The following is a 15877-nucleotide window of genomic DNA, read 5'->3' as shown; positions in this document are numbered from 1 at the left end:
TGATGTAATTGCCTGTTTGATTTGGCAATTTTTTGCAGTGTTGTCAAAGATAAAAGTAGTATTGCATATTTTAGATTTACCAATTTAGCTCAGCTCCTGAATGATGGTGGATTTTGTATTTTGTGACGTGTATAATAGAGGTCATCTGGACAACCTCAAACTGTCTGCCAAAATGGAAGACGTAAAGACTATATTGTAGCAGTACCTAATCTGAACATTATATAACTGACCAGTAATACCTGTTGACAGAACTTGTAAACTCTGACACTTTAGTTCTGAGCAGATCCGAATGTTTGAAATCAGTTTCTGATTGCAAAGTGAAGAACAGTTTCTCCCCTTTGCCCCTCAAAAGCCATCTTAGTTATTCTTTAAGAAAGAAAGTACAGTTCCTGTAAAGTAGAGCTTGATATTACTTTTAAGTATTTCACCGTAGATGCTTCTAAAAGCAATTGATGGTGATCTCGCTTCATTAATGGGAATTTCATTCCATTTTCTTTTAGGGCTTGTCGTTGCCTTTTTAAGACTAGCAAATATACCCAATAACTTTCTGTTAGGCACCAGGAAATGCCTCAAATTCAGATTTTATTTTCATCAATGTTAATGGAGTAATTGCTATCTACTGAGCCACATTAATTTGTATAATTCTGATTTTTCAGGAGGCAGCTACTGATTAGGGTCAAAGATTTTCAGTCTACGGTTTATCCCTGATAGATTGTTCTCTGTAAACATGTCTACTGCCTTGCTCTTGTTGCCATTTTTTCTGCTGTAAAACCAAAGGTATTTCTAAATTTGAGACCAGCCCTAACCTCTATCAAATTCAATATTTCTGGCATTCGCTTACAAAATTAACCTTTTTGCAAATCTATATTGTTTATCCTTAAATAATTGTTCGCGTGCCAATCACTCTGCATAATTATACCAGAAGTCACAGTTGGCAATATATTCAAAATAATGCTTATTGATCATTAAAATGAATTAAGACATAAGCAAAGTATAAGAATCAGTTATTTTTGCTAATAATTATCCATATGTCAAGGCTTGTTCAGAAAAGTATCAATCTATTGGGTATAACATTCTCTGCCAGATCAAATTAGCAACATGACTGTGTATGAAAGATTTATGCAGAACTGATCAGAGACCAAAGTTTATTCTATTCAAGCCTAAGCCCCTCTAATTTTTCCACTAAGATTTCATTTCCTTAATTTCTAGTAATTATTTAATCATTCATCAGGAAAAGGCAATAACTAATTCTCATTGCATACTTTTTATTAGTGATTTCAATTATGCTAAAAAGTTAGAGCTATTCTACTTAGTGTGTGAAATATCTATTAATTTTAACCTTGAATTTAAATAGTGCTTGCTTGAGAAATGATCTTTCTCACAGTTGAATAGTACAAATGTTTAAACCTACATTTTAATTTGGAATGGCCGTCTGAGAATAAACTGTATAGCCAACCAAGTGTTTACTGTTACTAATTTGAAAACACTGCTTTAGTCCAAAAGAAAATAATTTCATTTCATTTTATAGAACTGCTTGATGTGTGATTGGCGCAAGTCCCTTCTTGCAGGTGTATAACACTGAACACTCTCTCACCTTTTTAACTTCCCAACATCCAGGGTGTAAAACACTGTGCAGCTGAGGCACTAATAGTGGAAGAGATGGAAGGTGGTGTCCTGGGGGCACTCGCAGTGTGTATTCTTGCTTTGCAAACTTTTTCAATCTATATTTTGTTTATCCCTTTTTTTTCCTAAAAAAAACACAAGGATCCTCTGCAGTTGATTTCAAATGAAATTTTACTGGGCTAAAAGAATTCCATAAGGTATCATGTCTTGGAAAAGAATTATATACAGAATCCTGATAAGTAAAAGGATTAATTAACATCATATAGAACAGATGGAGTCAACTGTGCAGTCTGGCCTTATCGGGCTCTAAAGTTATTAAAAATTAAATGCTCTTTATTTATTTGTTTTTGTACTTTGAGTAGCTTATATCCATTAAACGATGCTTTACTCTCACAGGAGCTCACCTGATACACGGTCTATGTTTGGGTCACTACAACACATCATCTGTAGGGTAGGGTGATGCAACTGCAAAAATTATATTTGTGAAGATTTGCATTATGTTTGACGTGTGATCTTAATGGAGCTTACGTTATATCCCGTGTATTTTTTGTAACTGCATCCTAAATTTTGTCACTTGCGCACATGGATCTAGAATTAACAAGTTAACTGCTTTGGAGTAGCTTAGACCAAGTGAACGCACTGCACTTGCAATGTAATTGAAGTTTTAAAATTCTGGACAGTGCTTTTTTTAATGTATTTATAACTCGTCTTATGAGTGGTGTTTTGATCTTTTTTTAATTTTTTTTAGTTTTATGTGATTTCAATGTGTTTTTCTCCTGTCCGTTATCGCTCACATATATAATGGCTCCAGTGCAGCTAGATGAAAGAAGTACGTGGGCAGGTGTATAAAGTGGGTTCGAATCAGGTCAGTATGGAGAATCCTGTAAGTGACCGCATCTGAATACCCTTGCTTAAATTGGAATCTTCATTTTGATTTGGTTATTTTTGGTATGATTGCTGTCAAAATGGAGTTCAGATAGTTAGTTATTTTAGTTGCATCAATTGATAGCACAACCTCTTTAAATCTTCAGTAGGAGTTTTCGCATGGGAAGAAACATTTTTCTTTTGTTTCTGTTAAAGTAGGACAAAAAGTTCAGCCGTTGTTTAACTGAATTTATTGATGTAGACTACTATTTCTGTTTCAAAAATTTTGAAATTAGACTGTAGTTCATTGTTTGACACATTCTCTCTGAGTGTGCACAGCCCAGATAGACTGACCGTTTAGTTGGTGAATTTCTTTCCCTGTCGCTGGGATAATTGTATTCAGCCTTATAGATATCGCAATGTTGATTTTTCTCACTGGTTTTATTTCCAAGACATGGTACTTGCCTGGAACCTTCTTCACAAAAGTCTGATTGATCTCTAAAAATACAAGTTGCCCTAAACAAGTGTGAAATCATCTGTGTGACTTGTAATACAATAAAAGTACATGGGTGAAAAAGTATGTTTCCGATTGCCGCCTTGTTTTGCAAGTCCAGGTCACAGAAAGAGAGTCCATGGAAGACTACAGCCATATTTACACTGTGCCTTGGACAAAACCATGAAAGCATATTCAGGTGTTGAAAAGGCTGAGTCATCTATCATGAAAGGGAGAGGAGAATGCTAGGACTGGGAAATGATGTGTGTTTGCTACAAAGAGTCCCCACTAGTTTGAGGTTTGAGATACTCTGTACAGATCTGTTCATGTTGAATTATTTACAGACTGTAGCCTATTCTAATAAAAAGTACTCTTCGAAAAGGTTGTCTTTAATGTCAGTTAGCTCTGTAATGTAGTTTGACAACAATTACTCAACAGTGTGCACCATAGTGCTGTCTATAATGTATTAATTATGGTAATAGCCTGCTATATTGGTATGTACACTTAAGTTTGCACCTGGAAAGTTATCACTATAGCCTGAAGTAACAGTAATATATTTCAAACTCAAAATATTAAGCCTCAAAATTTTAAGTTGACGCCCCAGCTGGAGAATCTGTCAACATTTTGAAACATTAAAAGAGACTTCTCTTTCCCTTTCTTTGTGGAACATTTCTAGTATATGATCAAGTCTTGACAAAAGTGCACATTTATACAAAATTATTTTGCTTTTGTAGAATCCTATAGTAGTGAGTAACTTAATAACAAGCAGCTACAGGAGGTGCACAAAACAGCTATCTTGATTTCCATGACTACCAGGAGACAAACCATGTCAAATAATAAGGTAGGAATGGGAGGGGAATGCTAAATTAAACAAGAAGGTTAAACTCAATATTCAAAAATGTATGCTTTCATAATAGTTCACATCTTTTGTTGTTAAAGGCGGTTTGGTTTTAGGTAAACTTGATATGTATTTAGATTCACATCCTGCTTCATATCAAATTTTGAAAGCTCATAGGAGTTAACTTGACTTGCAATGACTTGAGTTGTGGTAATTTTATTGCAAACGTCTTCAGACTGCTCAACTAAATTTTAAAGTTGTTTTGCTCAAGTTATTACTAGACAAATTTACAGAGACCAGTCTCTGTATTTTTAATTGTGTCCATTTAGTTTAGAAAAGGCAAATGGTATTGGAAACATACTTTGTCAGAGGGATAGAAGCTGGGAGTACTTTTTACGCATGTGTATGATTCATTGTTTCCCATCTAACCCTGTTTTTCACTTTGACCTCTGTATTACAGGAGATGCCAGTCGGCAGAGAATCAGATTTACTGACGATCGGGTCTGCAAGAGTCATCTCCTGAGCTGCTGCCCACATGATATACTTTCTGGAACGGTAATGTATTTTGTAGATAAAAAGAGCTCATTTTATTTCATGATTTTTTACTGAAATTGGTCACATCTAATACCAAGCATTTACATGTGTGTTGTGCATTTTGCTAAAATAGGGACACTTTGTAATTAAAAATGAGTATGCAAACAGCAATTAGTTAGATGAATAAACTAGTACGATATTCCTTGTAACTCCAGTATGAAATAAACACTGGATCAATTCTGAAAACTGTCCAATATCATTAAAATTAAACTATTTAAAAACAGTGCTGAAAATGTGTTGCTGAAAAAGCGCAGCAGGTCAGGCAGCCGCCAAGGAGCAGGAGAATCGACGTTGCGGGCATAAGCCCTTCTTCAGGAATGTCCTATTTAAAAACAGTGTCATGTTTTGCTACTGTTGTATACTGTACATCTATTAATGGATTGCCTGTGATGTTGCTCACAATAAATTGGTGTAATTTTATCATGAAACCTATCATGAAATGTTGTGTGAAGTTATCCACTTTGGTAAGAAATAAAAATTAGAAAAATAAAGCAGAATATGTTTTGAATGATTAGAGATTGTGGGAACTTAACATGCAGGTATAGGAAACAGTTATGAAGGTATAACTTTTATTACATAGGTGTTGGAGTAGTAAGTCTAAATAAAAGTGTTGATGAGGTCACAGAGGATGCTGAATTTGACGTGAGTAACAAGAAGGAGCAAATCAGAACCAGAACTTCAGGAGGTCAGATTAGATTCAGGAAATGTTGAAGAAAGTAGCCAAGAAGACACTGAAATGTCAGGACAAAGTGAGGACTGCAAATGCTGGCGAGTCAGAATCAAAAAGTGTGGTGCAGGAAAAAGCATAGCAGGTCAGGCAGCATCCAAGGAGTGGGAGAGTCAAATGTTTTGGGCATAAGTCTTTCAACAGGAGTGATGAGCTTTTGCTTGAAACATCAACTCTCCAGCTCTTCACAGCTGCCTGACCTGCTGTGCTTTCCCCAGCACCACACTTTTCCACACTGAAATTCCAGGGTCATGTTGCAAAGTGAAAGATTGGAAGTAACTGATGGCAATGGAATTGACAGGAAAAAGGTGATGAGGAAGGCCTAGGACCAGATTAAAAGATATGACAAGAAACAAACTTAGTAGGGGCAGAAAGGGAACAAGCTGTTGTAATGACCCAAGGCGAAACAGGTGAAATGGAATTCAGTTGTTCAGGCCACAACTCTGGTTTTACGGAAGGCCATGCTTACCCCGTGGCAATGTACCACTAAAGATTCAGCAGCCTGGGAAGAAATTGATTGCATAAGCCTTATATTCCCTGGAGTTTAGAAGTGTCATAGGTCATCCAGTTGAAATTTCTGAAATTCTTGAAGGAGCTTACAGTGTAAATGCTGGAGAAGTGTTTCTATTTATTGGGAACTTAAGGCACTGAATCAGTCTCAGAATAAAGAGTTGTACACTTAGGACCGAGATGAGAAATATGTTCATTCACAAGATTGTGAATATTTGAAATTCTCTACAGTGACGGTGGAGTTGTAGCAGAATGTTTAGTGATGAGAAACATCCACCATTTTGTGCAATTCCATGCTTTTAATTGCATTATATTCCACTGTAAACATTTAAACAAAAACAAAATGTGGCACTGTTTCTGAATGTAACATCAGAAAGGGAACACACCTGTTGATTTTGGCAGGTGGGATAGGTTTGTGCATTTTGCCTGCCCCAACTTCTGGCTTTTTCTGAAGTGGCACCAGAGTACAAACACTACTTAAACGATCAAATACAGCATACAGACATTGCAAACGTGGATTCTGGGACAGCTGCAAGATGGTATGCTTGAAGAGTGGGAGGAAATCAGGCTACTGATCTCCGCCTTACAGAGAGTGCAGTTTTATTTCTCCTTTTCCCCCCCTGCATTGGGCGAAATGGTTATTTTCTCTCTCCTCAGAAATCTCAGGTCCCAGGCAACAACTGGAGATGGTCAAATTATGCTGTACTCATTTTACTGGTTGTAGAGAAGCAGGCTTTTACTCTAATTGTGCCTCATTTCTCTCCTTTCTAAAACTGCTTTACTGTTTTGACCAACAAGGGATGTTGAACACACAAGCTTAAATGAAATTAGCATAAACAATTGTATTAACAGAAGGCATAGAGCATTCAATTTGTAATTTTGTTTTGGCAAACCCTAAAAAATGAAGGAAACAATGAATTTTATAAACCTAACTTTAAATTACTTGGAGATTCTGGGTGCTGCCATATATTTGGGGAAGTTAGTTACAGTGGATCAACGTTCCCATGTGCAAGTCAGCAATTTGTACTTATAGAGGGGATCAACTTAAATGTAATATTTCTCAAAATGATTCGTAGGAGCATTTTAAATCAGTGTGACACCAGTTCACAAATGGAATATTGTGTTTGCTGACCAAAAGTTTGGTCAAAGACGTAGGTTTTAAGGAGAGTCTTAAAGGAGGAAAGCAAGGTTGAGAGTTGGGGACCGATTCCAGAGCTTAGACAAAAAAAAAGGAATGCTTAAAAAAACCAAAGTTGAAGGAGTGAAGATATCTGTGAAGGTAGCGGAGCTGATGAAGTTTACGGAGATGTGGAAGGGCTAGACCATGGAGAGATTTAAAAAAAACAATGTGAATTTTTAAAGTGGACCCGTTGTTTAACTAGGAACTAATATAGGTCAGCAAGGGCAGTTGTGATGGATGATAGGTATCATTAAGAGAGTTTTGGATGATCTTAGGTTTAAAGAGGCTAGAACATAGAAGTCAAGTTTGGAGTACGTTAGAATAGTGAAATCGAAATTAAAATATGAACTCCTTGATCATGCATGAGCTTTTGGGCATCAGATGAACTGAGGGTGAGATGTGAAGACCACTTACAGAAGTGGAAATAAGAGATCATGGTGATGACACAGTTGTGGTTGGGAGTTCATCTTGGGATCAGAACAGTCTGGTTCAGCCTCAGAGAGTTGTCATTTGTGGCTGTGAAACAAAGCTTGTCAAGACAACCAAATGCAGTGTTTCAGTCATCCCAATATTTAATTGGAGAAAATTGTATGCAGCTTTAGAGGCATTGCACAGGCTGAGTGCAGCGTTATGATGGTTGAGTTGGTTGTCAGTGTGCATGTGGAAACGACATGTACAGTATATTATAATTGCAAAACCTACTTTAATCTGGTGATTTACAGTGTCAACCTTTGAAACTCGCGTATGTTCAACGGTCTAAGCTGAGCTACGAAGTGAACCAAATTCATTATTTTATACCATGCCTGGAGTTTTCTCCATGGATATGGTCAGGAATTTAGGCCCAAGATTCCCTCATTTTTAGCTCCCATTTTTTTCTGATGCAGTTTACTTCCAAGTGCTTTGTCAATCTTAATGGATGACTTATAAATTTAAAATAAACAATAAGTGAAGTTAAACAATTTGAACACAAGGAAAGCAGTAAGCCCACATCTGTATTTCTTTAATTATGAAAATTAAAATATGAACTCCTTGATCATGCACGAGGTGGACAATTAGAAATATTATGTGCTGTCAAAGTTCTGTCACACAACACCAGCTTATAGTCCAACAGGTTTGTTTGGAAGCACTAGCTTTCAGAGCGCTGCTACTTCAGGTGGTTGTGGAGGTTAAGATCATGATTTTTGACTTTGCCCACTCCAGTAAGTGTTTCATTTTTGCTAGTTTCTATTGTTTCCTTGTCTCTTTTTTTTTTTTAATGGTGCAAGGTTTGTAGCTCAGGTTGAAGTTTAGGGTGTAGGTTTGCTCGCTGAGCTGTAGGTTTGATATCCAGACGTTTCATTACCTGGCTAGGTAACATCATCAGTGGCGACCTCCAAGTGAAGCGAAGCTGTTGTCTCCTGCTTTCTATTTATAGGTTTGTCCTGGATGGGGTTCCTGGGGTTTGTGGTGATGTCATTTCCTGCAAGGACTGGCACAAATACTACGTAGGACAAACAGGAAGAAAGTTAGCCACCAGGATACATGAACACCAGCTAGCCACAAAAAGACACGACCCTCTCTCCCTCAGAGCCCTACACACGGAGAAAGAAAACACCATTTCGACTGGGACAACACATCTATCCTGGGACAGGCTAAGCAAAGACATGCCAGAGAATTCCTAGAGGCCTGGCACTCCAACCACAACGCCATAAACAAACACATAGATCTAGATACCATCTATCACCCCCTCAGAAAACGAACAGAAAATGACATCACCACAAACCCCAGGAACCCCATCCAGGACAAACCTATAAATAGAAAGCAGGAGACAACTGCTTCGCTTCACTTGGAGGTCGCCACTGATGATGTTACCGAGCCAGGTAATGAAACGTCTGGATATCAAATCTACAGCTCAGCGAGCAAACCTACACCCTAAACCCCTTTTTTAATGGTACTGTCATGTTGACACACAGCACAAATGGCTGTTGTAGAACTCCAATGTTAACTGGGGATTTGCCCATTTAAAAGCGGAGACGTTAATTGCTGATTACATAAATAAAGCCTGAGATGGCTTGCCATTGTGCTTTTGTCAGAAATCTATTCACTTTCAGAAAATGATTGTCAGACAGCTAGCATTTCAAGATTTGCCTTAGAAACCATTTTAGAAGCACTGTGCCAAACAATACATATTGATTTGTTCTGTTCTGCTGTTGTCATGCTACAGTGATGTATTATCCTGCTTAACATGGTGTCCAGTTGTTGGAGACCCACAAGAGAATTTAAATTTCTTATTATTCTGGTAATACAAATTTATTTCTTTCTCCAACTATTTCTCCCCCCCCCCCCCCCAATCAATCTGGTCTTTGTTGATTGTTTCACATACATAGAAAATTTTGCCATATAATTGCGATATGTGCAATTTTTCCTTGCCCCCCCCAACCTTTGCACTGTACAGGAAAATGTTGGAGAGATTTTCTGAGGAAGGGGGGTTTATGGTACACATCTGTGTCGAACTCCAGGGAAAGTGTGTGGAGGGAGAGAGAGAGAGAGAGAGAGTGGGAGGTCACCGTTTGGAGATGGTTGGGTCCCCATCGATGTCCAGAACTGTTTTCGATAGCATTTCTTCAGTAAGCCAAGTTCACTTTTAATCACTGTAAACAGAAGACCCGCTTAGTATTGGAAACACTTCTTCGATGTAATGTTTCTTTCGGGACCTCGCGATCTCCTTTGGATAATCCGATATTCAGATAATCGAGGTTTCTCTGACTGAATATAGGTCATCCACATTTTTAAAAATAAGGTGCAACTAATTCTTACAGCAGCATTACATAATAAACTGGATTGGATTTGACTGGTTAATGCAATTTGATACTTTGCCTCTGGGCAGCATAGTGGCTCCATGGTTAGCAATTCTGCCTCACAGCGCCAGGAATCCGGGTTTGATTCCAGCTTTGGGCGACTGTCTGTGTGGAGTTTGCACATTCTCACACTGTCTGCGTGGGTTTCTTCCGGGTGCCCTGGTTTCCTCCCATGGTCCAAAAATGTGCAGGTTAAGTGAGTTGGCAGTGCTAAATTGACCATAGTGTTCAGGGATGCGTAGGTTAGGTGCATTAGTCAGGGGTAAATGTAGACTGGTGGGGGAATGGGTCTGGGTGGGTTACTCTTCAGAGGGTCAGTTTTGGGCTTGTTTCCATACTGTAGGGATTCAATTCTATTCTTGTATTCTATTTTGGATTTTAATTTCCAGTTGACTGCCATGATTTAAGATAACCTTCCCTTTCTTTTAACTGTTTAAAGAAGTGTTAAATTAATTTTGAGTTAGAATTTTTTTTTAAATGGGGTAGAATTCCACCATGTAGACATTGAGTTTTAGACTTCAGTAGCCTGCCATGCCACTTATTAAGGCCTTGAATATGCTCATTGTGGTGAAGGAATTTACTGCTTATTGTTGGGTTAAATCACATAGGTAGCAAAGCAGGAGGAATTTGAGTTTACAGTAGCGCCTCAACTTACAAACTTAATCCGTTCCGGGACCCGGTTCGCGAACCAAAAAGTTCGTGAACTGAATTAATTTTTCCCATTGTTCGGATAGCGTAAGAATGCTTGACGGCTGTTCACAGCGCACACGCCAAAGACTAACTGAATGAGATCACGCGGGGCCCGAGAGCTTTTGCGTTCAACAAGTGCATAGCAAAGCAGAACAATGAAACCATGTGGTCGCACACGGGCTTTTTGCGTTTGTACCTTCGTTCGTACCTTGAATTTCGTACGTACGTTGAAGCAAAATTTTACATACAATCCTGTTTGTAAACTGATTTTTACGTGAACGGGGTCGTTCGTATGTTGAGGCGCTACTGTATTTCTATTGTTGCTTATTGGATCCAAAAAGTGAAAAGTGTTTTCCCAGCATACAGTTACTTAGAAATGGACTATCCTTTGGCAAAGGAATGATTATATTCTATTTCCTTGGATGTTATGTTTGTCAGTTCAGAGACTTGTACACTTACGGTAAGGGATTGAAGATTGAAAAATCAGATGATGTGTACGTTTGACAGTTTTCACAGAGCTATAAAACATAACTATTTTTGAAAATGACATTCTATTCCTATCCCCTACAAGCACAAACCACGAATGTAATGAGATAATCTCCACTTGCCTTAATGATTGGAGCTCCAAGAACACACTCCACAAGGCTCAACACCATCCAGCGCAATGCACCTTGCCTGACGAACATTCATCACTTAAAAAATATTTCCCCTTCTAAACCTCTGCATGCCATCTCAAGATGCATTGGAGTACCTCATCCAGGCTTTTCTAACAGTACCTTCCAAGCCTGGAACATCTTCCACCTAGATCAATAGCAGCAGGTACATGGGAACACCACCACCATCCAAGTTCTTCTCCAAAACATTCTGACTTGGAAACATTACAGTTTCTCATAAATAGTCAAAACGTGTGAACTCCCTCCAAATTACACTGTGAGAGAGCCTTCATACTTCAGAAGCTGAGGAAGATAGTTCTTTCTCTCTCCCTGCCGCCCCATCCTCTTGAGGGCAATAAATGCTGAAATCAGTAACAGCTCCCACATCCTATGAAGGAATTCAAAATAAGTTTTGTTAGTAGCCGTTGGGCTACAGTTTGAATTTTATCAAGAGTTACTATATGTATTTCAAGCTCTAGAATCCTTTAAGCAAGCAGAGAAATTGAGGAAGGAGAAAGTAGAGCAATATTGAGACACAGTTACTGCAGTCAAAAGAAATTGTCAATGGTTAATGAAAACAGTATGAGTAAAACGAACAAATGTAAATTGGATACACAACCTTGGTGTGAGTTGTTGAAATGCCTTCTAGCCATGATTTTGAGGGTAATGAGTACATACAGGACAACATGGGCATTTCTCGTAGACTGGAAAAAAATTGAATAACTCAAACAACGGAGGTAATGAGTTTCTAAAATATGTTTGATAAGTTTTCTACATATGTTTTTGAACCAGCATTGGATACGATCCTGCTAGATGTTGTGATAAGTAAAAGTCTAAATTATTTAACAAATGCAAATATTAACCATAATATGATCAAATGAAGGAGATCTGTAAGTGAAAGTTAAAATTTAAGCAAGGGCAAACTTCAAGGTTTTTAGATTAGATTAGATTAGATTACTTACAGTGTGGAAACAGGCCCTTCGGCCCAACAAGTCTACACCGACCCGCCGAAGCGCAACCCACCCATACATGTACCCCTTTTTACCTAACACTACGGACAATTTAACATGGCCAATTCACCTGACCTACACATCTTTGGACTGTGGGAGGAAACCGGAGCACCCGGAGGAAACCCACGCAGTCGTGGGGAGAACGTGCAAACTCCACACAGTCAGTCGCCTGAGTCGGGAATTGAACCCGGGTCTCTGGCACTGTGAGGCAGCAGTGCTAACCACTGTGCCACCGTGCCGCCCAAGGTGATAGAAAGAAATTGACCTTTGTAAATTGGGTTGAGGAAATACCAGATCAACAGTGGGAAGTATTCAAAAGGCTTTGGTAAATGCAAACATATACACCTGAAAGACAAAAGCTCTAATTTTGTACTTAAACAACCATTGCTAATGAATGAAGTGTGAGGCAGCATTAAACTAAAAGGTTTACATGTGTGCAACTGGGAAAGTTTTTTAAAAAAACAAGGGGATACTAAAAAAGTAATAATTTTTATGGGATACATGATGGAATGATTAATAGAGTTGATTTTTTTTAATAGAAATGTTCTGTCTGGTGAATCTAGAGCATAATTGTAGTTAAAGTTGAAATACGGAGATTGAGGAGTGACCTTATAGAGGTTTATAAAATCATGAGGGGCATGGATTGGATAAATAGACAAAGTCTTTTCCCTGGGGTGGAGGAGTCCAGAACTAGAAGGCATAAGTTTAGGGTGAGAGTGGAAAGATACGAAAGAGACCTCATGCAGAGGATGGTACGTGTATGGAATGAGCTGCCAGAGGAAGTGGTGGAGGCTAGTACAATTGCAACCTTCAAAAGACATCTGGATGGGTATATGAATAGAAAGGGTTTGGAGGGATATGGGCCGGGTGCTGACAGGTGGGACTAGATTGGGTTGGGATATCTGGTCGGCATGGACAAGTTGTACCAAAGGGTCTGTCTCCGTTCTCTATGACTCTGTAACAGTGAAATTATCTTGGCTTGTTTAAGATATGCGTTAAAAGTCATTTCATTGATTAAGCTTTTGGTGATCTGACCTAGTGTATCCTGAAGTGTCATGGTGTCTTGTTTTATTTCATAATGCTCTCATGAGAGTCCTTGGACATTTTATTACCTCAAAAAGTTTTAGTCCCTTAGTGCTGTTAAACCATTGAAGTTTTTTTTAATAAGTAAAAGGTGTAGATTGAGGGTGGGGTCAAAACTTGAGCCAACATTTTCCAGGTTAATGAAACTTTCTTTTTAGATAAGTTTTGAGGAACAAGAGAACTTGAGAGTAGGACCTTAACTACACTCTCCTCTACTATACCTAAATGTAAATTATTTACAATGACTTAATTATGCACCGCGTGTTTTGTAATATTTTGATCTTATATAATGTACAAGTGGAAATGCTCTTTTTCTTTCATTTTAGTTCACTTTGTTTAGCACTGATATGTGTTAGTTGTTTACATCCATAGGTATTTCTTCATTTAAATCAACATAATCCAACAGTGTTGTCAAGCATCTGATCTTTTAACTGTCCTTTCATTTTCAAAGCCCTGTCTATTAGCATTGTTGATGGATATAAGTAATGGTGTGTCCAAGATCCACGACTATGTTCTGAGGGAAGTACTGAAGCTTGGCGCAGTTGCCGCCAAGGCACTCTGGGGAAAGACCACTGTCTGAGGTCTTCCTGTCTGAGTTAAATGGGGGTCCTTTCAGTTTCCAAACCCGCCTAGTGCCTCAAATGCATGTAAATATAGTCTTGTGTGTGTATGAGCTGTCATTTATTTGCTTGGATAAAGTATATCTCCAATGTTTGTTTGTTTTCTTGATATGCTACTATACAGAACCAAATCACAGTTATGGCTATATACAACGATACGTTTTATGAATAAAGCATATTTTTGGGGAAACAATGGTGTAGTATTGTGAGAAGACCATCAACTTGGTTAAAGTGCCCTTTGGTTTGCCTGAAACCTGATGCTCATTCAGTTGAAAGAGTTGACCCCAACTGAGTGGTGGAGACTGGGACATTCCAAAGTCCAGGACGAAATGCGGAAGGGTGCACTAAAGCTTGGGGCAGCTGCCGCCAAGGCGCTGTGGAGAAAGACCGCCTTTTAAGGTCTTTCTGCCAAAAGACAATGGGGTCAGTTCACTTATCAGATCCTCTCAATGCGTCAGATACATGTGAATAATTCCTAGTACATAGCCTAATTAAGAAATGCCTTTGGATTAATGATAACTATCAACAAAGTCAAACCTCAATGTTGGCTTCCTTCTCTACGCAAAAAGCTGTACAGTTCTGAACTGCTCTAGTAACTATGTAATAAGGATTCCATTTTTTATAAATGAAATATGGCACGGTGGCTTGGTGACTCAGTGGTTAGCACTGCTGCCTCACAGCGCCACAGACCTAGGTTCAATTCCCGCCTCGGGCAACTGTCTGTGTGGAGTTTGCACGTTCTCCCCGTGTCTGCCTGTGTTTCACCTGGTGCTCCGGTTTCCTCCCACAGTCCAAAGATGTGCAGGTCAGGTGAGTTGGCCATGCCAAATTGCCCATTGTGTTAGGTACATTAATCAGGGGTAAATGTCAGGAAATTGGTATTGGTGGGTTACTTCTTGGAGGGTCGGTGTGGACTTATTGGGTCACATGGCCTGTTTCCGCACTGTAGGGAATCTAATGTACACTTTTGCCAACAGAGATGGTTGTATCGTTAATTTGCAGTTGCATTTCATATCATTCACTATTGGCTGATTAATATTTGATTTACTTTTAAATTTCCTACAGAGAATGGACCTTGGAGAGTGCACAAAAGTTCATGATCTAGCACTGAGAGCAGACTATGAAATTGCCTCCAAATTAAAGGACCACTTTTTTGAAATGGATGTAAGTGATGTTGTAATTATTAGTGCTGTCGGGTTAAAAGGTATGGTGATACCTTAAAACAGAAACTAAAAATGATGTGCTTTCAGATATATATTTTAGGTTTTTAATTGCATTTTATTTAAACATTTAAAAACACGAAGTCATTTAGTTGAAATTAAGTTCACTGATGGTTCCAAAAATACAGATACATGTCCAAAGCATTTGGAATGTAGGAATACAGTATAATGCAGAATGAAACAGTTTGAGATTATGCATTCTAGTAGTCCTTGCAGTTGAAAGTCTAAGTTGCATAAACGTCTTATTATTCAACAATAATTAATTGGTATAGATTTTGCAGTCTCAGTGAGAGAAACACAAGACACTATCGTTATTCATAACGATCTGAGTACTATTTCACCTTCTCACCTAGAGATGTTTGTTCTCACTGAAACTAGATTAATTATAACTTTATTATTTTTCTCCAACGTCAAAGCATAAATATGAACAATTTTAACTACTTTCAAAATGCAAAATATCATATAAGTCAACCTTTGAAGCCTCATGGAATCCCCCCCCCAGAATGGATGTCAATTTATATACCAAGTGAGAAAAGTGCATTGCTGGAGTGTGTGTAGTAGGTCACCATTTTGAAAAATCATCTGCATCAGATAAAAAGTGTGGGTATGTCTCAAACTCCTGCGCATCTTTGCAGCATTGTTCATGTTGTTTGATTTCCATTCATTGTTGTGGTTCTGTTCGCCGAGCTGGGAATTTGTGTTGCAGACGTTTCGTCCCCTGTCTAGGTCCTTCGTTCTGGTGAGTTGATGTCTGAGAGTGGTTGTTGGTTTGTGTGCTGTTATGAGTCCTAGTGGTCGCAGTAGTCTGGCTGTCAGTTCGGAAATGCTCTTGATGTATGGTAGTGTGGCTAGTCCTTTGGGTTGCGGCATGTCCTCGTTCCATTGCCTTTCCCTTAGGCATCTGTTGATGAAATTGCGCGGGTATCCGTTTTTGG

At 38.6% G+C, this 15877-nt stretch overlaps 1 protein-coding gene across 8 annotated transcripts in view; it reads left to right on the top strand.

Annotated features, from left to right (window-relative positions):
- LOC122542333 (putative RNA-binding protein Luc7-like 2) overlaps positions 1-15877 on the top strand; it is a 67239-nt gene that overhangs the window by 18947 nt on the left and 32415 nt on the right. For 4 of the 8 annotated variants that reach the window (XM_043679994.1, XM_043679993.1, XM_043679999.1 and 1 more), the window contains 2 exons: positions 4279-4373; positions 14788-14886. In XM_043679994.1, the coding sequence (XP_043535929.1) occupies positions 4279-4373; positions 14788-14886 (194 nt within the window). Of the gene's footprint in view, positions 1-1528; positions 1569-2019; positions 2489-3318; positions 3822-4278; positions 4374-14787; positions 14887-15877 lie in introns of those variants that run through there. The other 4 variants (XM_043679996.1, XM_043679992.1, XM_043679995.1 and 1 more) reach the window with 4 other exon arrangements.

Source organism: Chiloscyllium plagiosum, chromosome 39, assembly GCF_004010195.1.
Source record: "Chiloscyllium plagiosum isolate BGI_BamShark_2017 chromosome 39, ASM401019v2, whole genome shotgun sequence".
Lineage (NCBI taxonomy): Eukaryota > Metazoa > Chordata > Chondrichthyes > Orectolobiformes > Hemiscylliidae > Chiloscyllium > Chiloscyllium plagiosum.
This window is presented reverse-complemented; position numbering and strand designations above follow the sequence as displayed.